The sequence below is a fragment of the Seriola aureovittata genome, chromosome 1, assembly GCF_021018895.1.
Source record: "Seriola aureovittata isolate HTS-2021-v1 ecotype China chromosome 1, ASM2101889v1, whole genome shotgun sequence".
NCBI classification, from domain to species: domain Eukaryota; kingdom Metazoa; phylum Chordata; class Actinopteri; order Carangiformes; family Carangidae; genus Seriola; species Seriola aureovittata.
Window position 1 is genome coordinate 6,127,258 of NC_079364.1, and position 12,854 is coordinate 6,140,111.

Genomic DNA, 12,854 nt, shown 5'->3' on the forward strand with positions numbered 1-12,854 from the left:
TAAATTACAAAGTGCCTTAATAAAAAAAAAAACATCTCTGGAACAAACCAAGACTATAAAATAAAAATAAAAATCAAGTTAATACAGTCAGGTAAAAACCAACAAATAGACATTATAGGGAAGCAGACATCAGCTAAAACCAGTCAGGAAGACATTTAAAGGCACGAAGAGGCTCAGCGGAGCCCTGACAACAAAAGCACAATCACATCTGGTCTTTAAACCGGCAGCAGGGACAACCAACAGGCCCCCGGGCCGAGGATCTCAGGGTACACGAGGGCTCATAAAAATGTTTTTAATGTAACTGGTGGCCTGTCTATGAAGAGCTTTAAAAGTAATCAATAAAGTTATAAAGTCAGTTCTAAAAACACACAGGCAGCCAGAGGAGGGAAGCTAAAATCGTGGTGATACGATCGAATTTCCTGGTTTTAGTTAAAAGTCTTTAACTGCAGCATTTTGAATGGCCTGGAGGCGGTTAGGAGGTTTTTGTATTTAGACTGGTAAAAAGAACACGCCAGTAATCCAAGTGGGATGAGATAAAAGCGTGTGCAGTAGTTTCAGTATCTCTAAAATGAAAGTACAGGTTCACAATTTTTCCAAGTCTGTCTTAAAACAAACTAAATGTTTTAGTGACGCAGATAAAAACACAAAGAGGAGTTTCTGTAACTTTGGAAGATTTCTACCTGGTTTGATTCACTCAGGCTGCTGAATCTCATATGAGCTTTGGATAAAATTTAAATAGATTTTTGCATAAAACAAAGACTGGATTGTGTCCACACTTGAAAAGTGTGAACCTATCCTTTAAGCAGGGGTGGTGTGTTTTGGCAATATTCCTCCATTGGTAAAGTCAGGACTGTACTACCTCAACCACGTGTTGTTTGAAATCCAGGTTGGTGTCTAACAGAACTCCCAGATTTTTTTTTTAATAGGTTTAATATTATTTTTGAAATCATTGAGTTAAAGGTCACAATTTGGGAGAACAGCTGGCCAATAATAAAGAATTCACTGTTATCCGAATTTAGCTGCAGAAGATTTTAGACATCATCTTGGCAGACCTGTAATGACTCATTACAGGTCAACGTGTCGCCCCAGACCTATGACTCATGATTCATTCAAGACAAACCCAGAGATGTTGAGTTTACTGTCAAAGAAAAAACACAGGACACTGGAAAAAAATTGGAAACTCGGCATTTCTGCTTGCAAAAATAACTTTGCTCTCTTCATCGCAGTGTGTCTGTTCTGTCTCCCTTATGTCATTCTGTAAAAGTTTAATTTGTAATAAGGGTGTAAACAGGATGTCTCTACTGTATACATGCACAAAAATTGAATGTTTTTGTCTCCTTCTGTTTATCAGCTTCTGTGGAACTACAAACTTAATCTGACCACGGATCCTAAGTTTGAGTCGGTGGCCACGGAGGTCTGCAAGAGCACCATCGCTGAGGTCAGTCTGTCCCACAGGAGCCTCAGGCCCCCGTCTCTGGAAATAGTTCTTAATGTTTCTGGCTTTGTGTGTGTGAGCTTGTCCTGCTGCAGAATGAACCTGGGACCAATCAGACGCCTCCCTGATTGTTAAGAATCGAAACGTTGAAAGTGCTTAACACTTTTTCACTGTACCTAACATCTCTTTAAGATTTTTATCTTTCAAAATCATCACCAAGACGAAAACTTTAACTTTGTCTTTCCAGTGTTTTTTTTCCTATTCCCCGTGCTGTCCTCTGACCTGTCACATCTTCCATACCTTCAGATAAAGGAGTGTAACGAGGAGGAGCGAGGGAGGGGCTACCTGGTGTCCTGCCTGGTGGATCACCGTGGCAACATCAGCGAGTACCAGTGTAACCAGTACATTACCAAGATGACCAGCATCATCTTCAGCGACTACCGGCTGATCTGCGGCTTCATGGACAAATGCAAAGAAGACATCAACACTCTGCGCTGCGGCAGCATCAACGTAGGACACAAGGTGAGCAGCATTGGTGGAGGATTTTTTTTTTCCCTCTTTTTTATTTGGAAAAATGTTTCATTATTTCAATTAAGTTTGAGAGAAAAGGAAAAAAGAAACTCTCATGCAACATATTTATCCAATGGAGTTAACCTGACGCAACAGTCGGTTTGTTACACAGAACTATCTGGGAAGGATTCGCTGGAAACTATTTGGAAAAGGGCAGCGCTTGCAATAAAAACACTTGGCAGGTGATTGGATGAACCATCCGTCTATCACTGTCTATCACAGGCTAACAACCAATCAGATTCTGCGTCCTTCCCCTTTTTGGCTGGACCGCAACAGCGGGGCCAGACCTGTAATCGCTAATGTCCATGACTGACTGAGTGAGTGATAGAGTTGAGTGATCATATTTACACCATTTCAGTCCGAGTTTGGAGTTTCCCCATTGGCTGTTGGTCTTTCAAAATTGATTGTGGGGCGTTCACAGCCTGAAGTGTTGCCAATCTAGCGCATTGGTCGCTAGATTTAAAGACTTTTTTTCAAAAAAGCATCTAGCGACAAATCTAACGGCTTATTTGAAAAACGTTAGCCTCTTAGAGGAGAGTCGCCACTAATGTCCTCTCTCACATCTACTCTGTTCAGTGAATGGTAGAGACGTGGAGCAGCAATTTCTTACCCAATCATCTACGAGGTTTTGATCTAGTCTTGTGTTAGAGTTAGTTAGTAAATCAAACTCTTGCTGAAGCCAGTTTGGAGAGAAAAAACAATTTCCACTGAGAAAAGCCTTCAATGCCGTTCTTTGTCCTTTGTTCTTTGTTTCAATGAAGAAATACTCTGCAGTTCTGATGCTATAGCAGCATCTACGCTAACCTCTGTACGAGCTGCCATTGTTGTAATGAACTTCTCATTGTCGTCACACCTAAGACATGGACTTAGCTGCCAGTAGTTCTTCCCTAGACAAGACTCTATAGGAGAATCTATAGGGAGATGGAAATGGTCTATTTAGTTGTATATAGTGCTTTTTATATAGGAGGGTTGGGCTATTCTACCTGTTTTACCTGCCTCATGAACACTTATATCTTCCCTTGGTCCTCCCTTTTTCTCTTCATCCTCCTCTCTTCCTCATCTTCGGCCTTCTGTGATGCTCCTCGTCAGGACGTGCACTCCCAGGGGGAAGTGATCGCCTGTCTGGAGAAGGCGTTGGTGAGGGAGGCGGAGCAGCAGGATCATGTTCGTCCAATCAAAGAGGAGTGTCAGAAGTCGATCCTGCGGGTGGCGGAGCTGTCGTCAGACGACTTCCACCTCGACCGACACCTTTACTTCTCCTGCCGCGACGACCGGGAGAGATTCTGCCAGAACGTGAGGAAACTCTGCTGAGCTCTGCTTTCACAACATAATATAAGCAACGGTTTCTACGTGTAAATCACACTGAAATGATCGATATCATTCATCCATCCAGATCTGTAAAGATTAGGATTTATTAATGGAGTTACGTACTTTATTGTCCCCGAGGGGAATTCATCTTAGGCACAAGGTCTGTACACAGCTGCATATGAGATGCATACAAAATAATACAATATGGGCACAAACTAATTAGGCATAAACTTGACCAAACCAATCGAGAAAAACCTTAGAGACCTAAAAATCAGCATGTTTTGTGTGAATAATTTGCTGAAACAAACAAAAAAGAAAAGTAAACATCTTCCTGGAAAGGTTGAAGAAACAGGCTGAACAAGCAAAACCATTGGTGCTGTGCTTCAACTCTTATCTCGCTGTTTTATTCTCCACAGACTCAAGCAGGAGAAGGGAAAGTCTACAAGTGTCTGTTCAATCACAAGTTTGAAGAGGCCATGACAGAGAAGGTACCTACCCCCTGGGGCAAGTGGAGGAAGGCGGGACGAGTCTCCTCGACTCATGAACTTCTACACTCAGTGTGTTTTGGATCACATTGTGGTTTCACTCCTCTGCTTCCTCTCCACAGTGCCGTGATGCTCTCACCACCCGTCAGAAGCTGATCTCGCAGGACTACAAGGTCAGTTACTCTCTGGCTAAAGCCTGTAAGATGGACCTGAGGAAGCAGCGCTGCAGCCTGGACACCAACCTGCCTCGAGCCCGTGAGGCCCGGCTGTCGTACCTGCTGCTGTGCCTGGAGGCCGCCGTCCACCGCGGTGAGCCGGGGAGGGAGGGTGAGGTGTGGTTTACACCTCTGTTTCAGTAGTTACGGTATGTCATCGGCACTTCACTGTGTCAGTAATAATAAGATCTTGTTTCTGTGCAGGTCGTCCGGTCAGCGGGGAGTGTCAGGGCGAGATGCTGGACTACCGGCGGATGCTGATGGAGGATTTCTCTCTGAGTCCGGAGATCGTGCTTCACTGCCGGACGGAGATCGAGGCTCACTGCTCCGGCCTGCACCGTAAAGGCCGCACGCTGCACTGTCTGATGAGAATCGGACGCGGCGACCGCAGCACCGCCGTCGACAGCGTCTGCCAGAGCGCCGTAAGACCACAACACTCGCTGCCACTGTGACACCTCTGGGACGTTTGAGAGTGAAAATAAAAGATGTTTTTGTTGCACAAACTTACAGTATATAATATAATTTCAAATATTATGAACGATCATATAAATGAGGCAGTATTATTAATCATAGGTCATAAACTGTAATCCTAACAGACTGTATGTCAGTGGGGGTTTGATAGGTTGTTTATCAATACATGAAATAAAAAATGTAAATAAGATTTGTGCTGCTGACATTTCATTTTTTTTTTCTCAACTTTGTTTTCTCTGCAGCTGCAGACGCTGATTCAGTCCGCGGACCCCGGAGCCGACTACCGGATCGACCGCGCGCTCAATGAGGCCTGCGAGTCAGTGATCCAGACCGCCTGCAAACACATCCGCACCGGAGACCCAATGTGAGCTGGTTACAGACACACACACACACACACACACACACACTAATACCTTATGTCAAATAATTTAAACTTTAAAAAATAATCAGATGATTCATTTGCTTGGTGTCTCCAGGTCTTGGAAAAAAGGAATGAATCAATTTAGCTCATTTCCAAAGGTCGTGATTGTTTCTTTCTTTCAGTGAACCGTGACATTAGTCATAATTTGTGGTTGAAGGGAGACAGCTGCGAGGAAGCTCACTGACTCATGACGGATAAATTCCCATCCGTCCATTAGCTTTACTGCCCGTCCTTCAGGGTTGCAGTGAGGCCGGAGCTGATCCGAGCTGACACCGGGCGAGACGTCACCAGCCAATCACAGCACTGACACGTATACAGACAGACAGCAGGAAGCGTAGAGTCAGACAATTAACCTAAACTGCATGTCTGTTGCTTATCTGGATCCAGGCATGGATGGATTATGAGATAATGGGCCCCTTGATGGGGACAAGTACCTCTTCTATATAGAATCTCAGAACGAGAGTGTGGTTTATGTCTCTTTGTTTTGTTTTACTCTACGTCCAGTAAAACTGTGCAAAAGTTGATTAAATGACTGTAATGAATGTGGTGTTAGAAAGGTCTTTAAAAGTCTGAGATTTAAGTTTGACAAATCATTAATTAGTTTTTTGTGTGTGTGTGTGTGTGTGTGTGTGTGTGTGTGTGTGTGTGTGTGTGTGTGTGTGTGTGTGTGTGTGTGTGTGTGTGTGTGCGCGCGTGTGTGTGTGTGTAGGATCCTGTCGTGCCTGATGGAGCATCTGTACACAGAGAAGATGGTGGAGGACTGTGAGCACAGACTGCTGGAGCTGCAGTATTTCATATCCAGAGACTGGAAGTGAGTCAGTGAATCTGAATAATTATTTACTTTCTTCTGCTTTTCACCTTTTATCTGCTTTAAACAGCTTCAGTTAGTTAAAACAGATCTAAATGTTATTGATTGATATTCCATCGATACAACAAGAATTATCACTTTAATCGTCATCTGATGCTTTTTCTTTACAAACTGGACTATAAATCAGAGGATGGAAGTCTCTGTCATGGCTGTGGTATAGAAGAAATGAAATTAAAGAAGCGTAATACCACCTCCTCTGTCTCCCAGACTGGACCCCATCCTGTATAAGAAGTGTCAGGGCGACGCCGCCCGGCTCTGCCACACCCACGGCTGGAACGAGACCAGTGAGCTGATGCCGCCGGGCGCCGTCTTCTCCTGCCTGTACCGCCACGCCTACCGCACCGAGGAGCAGGGACGCCGGGTACGAGGACGCCATAAAAACACACACACACACACACACACACACACACACACACACAGGTTGTGGAGGCTGGTGTATATAGAAAAGGTTCTCTCTCTCTCTGGCAGCGCGATCAGCAGGTGTAACTGTGGTGTTTTTAAATTTAACAGGTAAACCCACCTGAGCAGGTAAGTGGAGCTACGTCGATCAGCACTGATCCCGGTGAAGGGTTCAATTGATTTTTTTAGTTTTGTTGGAAATCAGAAGTGAAATTACCGGGGGAGCCGTAAAACACGCTTTCATTTTTATTAATCGTGGCTGATGAGCCGCTGTCTCTGCGATTACTGCGCGTGGAGCTGGTGTCAGACATTTATACATTTCCTTTTAATTATTTGAATAATTTTGAGGATTCAACAGAGAAACAGTGTCACTCACTCTGGTTGCTGGGTAACTGTGATTCTCACCATTTTCTTAATTTTGACAAAGCAAACGATCAATAGATTAATCAAGGAAATAAGAAGATTGATCCGTATGATTAAAATATCATCAGCCGCAACCTGATATTAAAAATGCATAAATGATGATTTTGCTTTTGATACTTTAAGTACTTTTTCCTGACTATACTTACTGTGTGTGTGTGTGTGTGTGTGCGTGCGTGCGTGCGTGCGTGCGTGCGTGCGTGCGTGCGTACGTGCGTGCGTGTGTGTGTGTGTATGTGTGCAGTTATCTCGGGACTGTAAGGTGGAGGTTCAGAGGATCCTCCACCAGAGGGCGCTGGATGTGAAGTTGGACCCTGAGCTTCAGAAACGCTGCATGACCGACCTCGGCAAGTGGTGCAGCGAGAAGACGGACACCGGACAGGTGAGACGATCCGGCGCCGTGACCTCTGCTGACCTCTGCTGACCTCTGCTACGACAGTTTTCTGTTGTTTCGATTCATCAGATCTTCCAACCTAAAACTAGACGAGAAATCAAACACTGAAACATTTGAAAGAAGCTGAAAGGAGGTTTACATTATTTATCCACGGAAATACTAGGCATGTAAACTTCTGTGTGTGTGTGTGTGTGTGTGTGTGTGTGTGTGTGTGTGTGTGTGTGTGTGTGTGTGTGTGTGTGTGTGTGTGTGTGTGTGTGTGTCCAGGAGCTGGAGTGTCTGCAGGATCATTTGGAGGACCTGGTTTCTGCCTGCAGGGAAGTCGTTGGCAACCTGACAGAGCTGGAGTCGGAGGTCAGAGCTCACCAGTATCAGAAACTGGTCACCACACTGACATTAGCTGGAAAACCAGAATAACTAGTTACCTGAGCAGCCTCACAGTCACAGGAGAGGATGTTAATTCATTTTCAATATGAGGATCATCATTCTCTTTTCTCTCTGTTTGCTGCAGGACATCCAGATTGATGCTCTGCTCATCAGAGCCTGTGAGCCCGTCATCCAGGCCCACTGCCATGTGAGTACACACACACACACACACACACACACACACTTTTTAAACACTCAGAACTTCATTGCCTCGTTAGGCCTCGTGAGGCAGGTCAGGAATTATCAGCTGCTGACGTTTCCAGATCTGATAAATTCTTACTCGTAGTAACACTCAACAACTTAAGTGCTGCTCTCAGCACCGGGCTGAGGATCTGACAGTGAAGAGATCCGACTGTCAGACTGTAAAAAGAAATCAGAGAGGTTCCAGCTTTAAATTTCAACTGTCCAAGCTGTGTTTATGTTTCATCTCCTTGAATGATGAGTGAATAATATTGATTTGTATTGTTAATCTGTGTGTGTGTGTGTGTGTGTGTGTGTGTGTGTGTGTGTGTGTGTGTGTGTGTGTGTGTGTGTGTGTGTGTGTGTGTGTTGTAGGACGTAGCTGATAACCAGATCGATACAGGTGATCTGATGGAGTGTCTGGTTCAGAATAAACACCAGAAAGAGATGAACGACAAGTGTTTAGTCGGCGTCACACACTTCCAGCTGGTTAGTTTTATGTGTCTGTCTCTTTAATCTGAGAACTTTAATAACTAACAAGTGCATGTCAAACTGTTGCATTACATTATGTCACATTTTCTATAGTAAATAAATAATATAAATACATAAATGATGAATTTAAATATATCCTTTAAAATAAGAAGTGTTGGGGCACATGGTAACGCCGACCCTCAGTAAATCCATTTGACAGAACATGGTGCGATCTTTCTCTCTCACTCCTTGTATCAACTTTCAGATTCAAATGAAGGATTTCCGGTTCTCCTACAAGTTCAAGATGTCCTGTAAGGAGGACGTTCTGCGCTTGTGTCCGAATATCAAGAAGAAGTGAGTTCAGTTTCCATGGAAACATCTTGAGCACTGGAAATTTGAATTTTGCATTTGTAGCTTTTTCTTTTTTTCCTCCTCGTCTTTGTCGAGTCCTCTGCACGACACTCGAGTGTTTCTCGTGTCCAGTGGGTCTGATGTAAGTAATAATTCACAGGGTGGACGTCGTCATCTGTCTGAGCACCACAGTGAGGAACGACACGCTGCAGGACGCCAGGGAGCAGCGGGTCTCTCTGAAATGTCGTAAACAGCTGCGGGTGGAGGAGCTGGAGATGGTACAACACACACACACACACACACACACACACACACGCGCACACACACACACACACACACACACACACCCTTACCTCTCCTACTACAGGTGTTTATACAGGGATGTTTTTGGGATAGTTGTTTTGTCCAGCTCTATAATGGATTTTATTCGTACACAGCTGTACTGACAAAAATATGTGTTATAAATGTATTTATTAACATTTATAACACATATTTTAATTTAATTATAACACATTTTATTCATGTAAGCCTTATTGTTTAACACTTATTTATTATTTATTATTATTTATTTATTTATCACCTTTCACAGATAAAAAAATGCTTTACATCATTAAAATCTTTTGTCCATTGTGACAGTGACACTTTTTAAACCGTGTGTTAATGTGTTGAACACGTCTGTAAACGGCCTGTGTGACGTGACACCATGAGACTGTGTTGTAAGATGAACCTTCCTCCCGCTCTCTGCTCTCAGTCGGAGGATATCCGCTTGGAACCGGAGCTGTATGATCCCTGTAAATCTGACATCAGTCGACTTTGTCCCAACGTCAACTTCGGTAACGCTCAGGTAAGAAACTTTAGAAACTTTAGAAACAACACTCTACAAGTTAGAAACATCAGAGCCGACATTATCTCAGATACTTTCTCCTTCTCCCTCCTCTCCTCTTTTCCCTTTCTTTCCTTCCTCTGCCCTCTCTTTCTACCCCACCTCCTCCTTTTCCTCTCCTCTTTTCCCTCTTTTTTCTGGTCCTCCTGCCTCACCTCTCTCATCCTCCTATTTTGCTCGTCCCCCCTCCTCTCCTCCCCCTCTCCTCCCTCGCTGCACCTCCTCAGATGATCGAGTGTCTGAAGGAGCAGAAGAAGCAGCTCAGTCAGAGGTGTCACCAGCGGATCTTCAGACTGCAGGAGGTGGAGATGAGCGACCCCGAGCTCGACTACCAGCTGATGAGAGTCTGCAAGCAGATGATCAAGGTGAGGAGGAGGAGGAGGAGGAGGAGGAAGGAGGAACATTTTAAATTTGACAACATAGTAAATATATGATAAAATACTGGATTCATTATAATACTGGCATATTGTTTTGGGTTGCACGTCCGTCCCATTCTCCTGGACACGACATCTCAGCGACGCCTTGACAGAACTTCTTCAAATCGTGTACAGACATGTACTAGAACTCAAGGATGAACTGATTAGATTTTGGTGGTCAAAGGTCAAAGTCGTGGTGACCTCACAAAACATGATTTTGGCGTATCAGGAAGAAACTTGAGCACGTAGAAGGTCAGACAGGTCGGGAACAAACAGGTTAGTAAAAATGCAGATGAATGCAGAACAGAATCAAAGTATCAAAAGTAAAAGTTCTGGTTCTACAGAAAATTGGGCCTCGACTGACGCATTATTATATATTGATTGATAATATGGAGGCATCGGTGTGTAAGTAGCATTTTACTGCAGTGGCTGCTCCAGGCGGGGCGGGTTGGCTGCACTCTCCAAATAAAGTGGTTGAGATCATCTGGCGAAAGTTTGTGCCTGTGTCCTCGTTGTAGTGATGTTGTTGTGTTCCCAGGTCGCCTCTCAGGTGTTTGGTTTTCTCTCCTGCAGCGGTTCTGCACCGAGGCCGACGCCCGAAACGTTCTCCAGTGTCTGAAGCAGAACAAAAACAGCGAGCTGATGGATCCCAAGTGTAAACAGATGATCACCAAGAGACAGATCACACAGAACACAGGTAGAAACACACACACACACACACACACACACACACACACACACACACACCTGGATGAGCCGAACCAGAATCCACATTTAGCTCACTGACGCACATCCGTCCTCCTCCTCCTCCTCCTCCTCCTCCTCTTCCTCCTCCTCCTCCTACAGACTACAGGTTGAACCCGGTGCTGAGGAAGGCTTGTCGAGCCGACATCCCGAAGTTCTGCCAGTCCATCCTGAACAAGGCGAGCGAGGACAGCGAGCTGGAGGGTCAGGTCATCGCCTGCCTCAAACTCAAATATGCTGACCAGGTTAGACCACAACCACATCACAACCAGCGTCATAAAACCTCTGGGGGAGACGACAGTAAAACTTACAAATCTGCAAATAAAAGGATGAAATGTTGAAAGGACAATAAAATGTATGCACAATAAAATGGGATAAAATTTTAATTAAAATATTTATTACTTGCGGTCCTATAAAGTCATGTTGGCACTTTTTCACATTCCTAAATTTGTGTCTTGACACTTTTTAAAGAAGTGAAAAATGGTTATTGATGTGTTAAACTGAGTGTTCGGTGTCTGGGTTCGGTGCAGAGGTTGTCTCCAGACTGTGAAGACCAGATCCGAGTGATTCTGCAGGAGTCGGCGCTGGACTACAGACTGGACCCGCAGCTGCAGATGCACTGCTCAGACGAGGTGAACGCACAAACCCGTCCACTGCTTTACACTTTGTTCAGCTTCAGTTTTCCAGACCTGAGGACTCCCTCTATCCGTTCTTCTTCTTCTGTTGATGAAAAACACTTTGTACTTACAGCTGCATCTGTGGATAAAAGGTTGATTGTCTGCAGGTGGAAGCTCCATTATTCCTGTTCCAAACAAAACTGGGTTGAAGTGTTTGTGGATATTTTTAGTCTTAAAGAAATCCACTTCACCATTCAGAAAATATGAACTTCATGGTGAAATGATGTTTAGCTGGATGGAGATTGTTCAGTTCAGTTTTTCTCCACTTTTTATTATTGATCCACTTCAGTCGGGTCGGATTCTTGATCATTATTTTATTTGCACTTATTTCATATTTTTATTTATGTATGTTAATGTTTCTGTACTTTTATTGGTCGCCCCTGGAGACTGATTGCGGTTGCTTTTCTAAACCCTGACGGCCGGTGTATCAAATGCCTCATTATATGTGATACGTCAAACTGATGGAAAAAGTTCCTCGCTGTCATTATTTCATCTGCAGATCTCCAGGTTGTGCGTGGAGGAGGCGGCAGCTCAGGAGCAGACCGGTCAGGTGGAGGAGTGTCTGAAAGTCAACCTGCTGAAAATCAAACAGGAGGCCTGTAAAAAGGTAGAAAGAAAAGTACAGAAAGTGTCGTGGAATGTGATTTATTTCTTGATATTTACTGAAAATCCTCAGAGAGAATGTGGTTGGATGGAAAAGATTTGAGCTTGAGCTGCAGATATTATTTTTGAAAATCTCTCAAAATCTCAAAAAGGACTAAAGTCTTGATGGTCAAAGTTCCTAAAGCAGACTGATGGTTCCAGGTCTGTTAGTTAGCGACATGCAGTCTTTAAATTTGATAGAAATTCGCCTCGTATTAATGTGATAATGCATCTACTTGCTGATGTGTTCAGGTGTTTCTGGACAGTAGGAAAAAAAACAATCGTCAACAAACGGAAAACACACTCACAAACAAATTCAAGAGACAGTTCTGCTTTAATAACACTCAAATAGAAAGAAAGAAATAAAAGTTTCTCCACCAAATCTACCCCAGACAAAAACAACAACTGCATTCGACTCAAACCATGTTTGTTCTTCTTCTGTGCAGGAAGTCCTGAACATGCTGAAGGAGAGTAAGGCGGACATCTTCGTGGACCCGGTCCTTCACACAGCCTGCGCGCTGGACCTCAAACACCACTGTGCTGCCATCACGCCCGGCAGAGGACGACGTGCGTGTTTGTTGAATTTGTACAGAACGTTTTTCCAGGCTCATAAAGATGCATCAGTTTTAGAAACACATGCCAGATATTGACATGTGTTAGAGTGAGAGACAACTCTGTAACCTGTGACTATCGACCACTATTCAGTAGTTTAGAATCTTTATTTAATTATTTTGTTGGTTTGGGGGTTTAAATGTCGTCCAGCGAGATTCTCCTCAGTGTGTTTGAACGTCTTCATTTGTTCCTCCCTCTCTTGCAGAGATGTCGTGTCTGATGGAGGCGTTACAGGACAAGAGAGTTCGTCTGCAGCCTGAATGTAAGAAAAGGCTTCAGGACCGCATCGACATGTGGAGCTACGCCGCAAAGGTAAACACCAGCAGGAGGCATTTTCACCTTGTCCCGGTTCCCACAGAGCGTTAGAGCAGCTAGAGGGGGGTTTCCATCCAGTTGGAGTTGAAATCCCTGAAGAAAAAAACGTAGCACGTGGATTTCCTGCTCCACCAGAGTTTAGAGGAAGGTG

At 44.1% G+C, this 12,854-nt stretch overlaps 1 protein-coding gene across 1 annotated transcript in view; it reads left to right on the top strand.

The window, feature by feature from the left end:
• LOC130185558 (Golgi apparatus protein 1-like) overlaps positions 1-12,854 on the top strand; it is a 28,874-nt gene that overhangs the window by 13,179 nt on the left and 2,841 nt on the right. Inside the window, exons 4-26 of the mRNA XM_056402123.1 lie at positions 1,352-1,438; positions 1,742-1,957; positions 3,095-3,298; positions 3,730-3,801; positions 3,921-4,107; positions 4,218-4,435; positions 4,727-4,848; positions 5,615-5,716; positions 5,981-6,134; positions 6,837-6,974; positions 7,254-7,340; positions 7,498-7,560; positions 7,968-8,081; positions 8,329-8,417; positions 8,575-8,692; positions 9,166-9,258; positions 9,525-9,662; positions 10,287-10,410; positions 10,560-10,702; positions 10,988-11,089; positions 11,634-11,741; positions 12,223-12,343; positions 12,594-12,700. Of these exons, the coding sequence (XP_056258098.1) occupies positions 1,352-1,438; positions 1,742-1,957; positions 3,095-3,298; positions 3,730-3,801; positions 3,921-4,107; positions 4,218-4,435; positions 4,727-4,848; positions 5,615-5,716; positions 5,981-6,134; positions 6,837-6,974; positions 7,254-7,340; positions 7,498-7,560; positions 7,968-8,081; positions 8,329-8,417; positions 8,575-8,692; positions 9,166-9,258; positions 9,525-9,662; positions 10,287-10,410; positions 10,560-10,702; positions 10,988-11,089; positions 11,634-11,741; positions 12,223-12,343; positions 12,594-12,700 (2,907 nt within the window). The remainder of the gene's footprint in view (positions 1-1,351; positions 1,439-1,741; positions 1,958-3,094; positions 3,299-3,729; positions 3,802-3,920; positions 4,108-4,217; positions 4,436-4,726; positions 4,849-5,614; positions 5,717-5,980; positions 6,135-6,836; positions 6,975-7,253; positions 7,341-7,497; positions 7,561-7,967; positions 8,082-8,328; positions 8,418-8,574; positions 8,693-9,165; positions 9,259-9,524; positions 9,663-10,286; positions 10,411-10,559; positions 10,703-10,987; positions 11,090-11,633; positions 11,742-12,222; positions 12,344-12,593; positions 12,701-12,854) is intronic.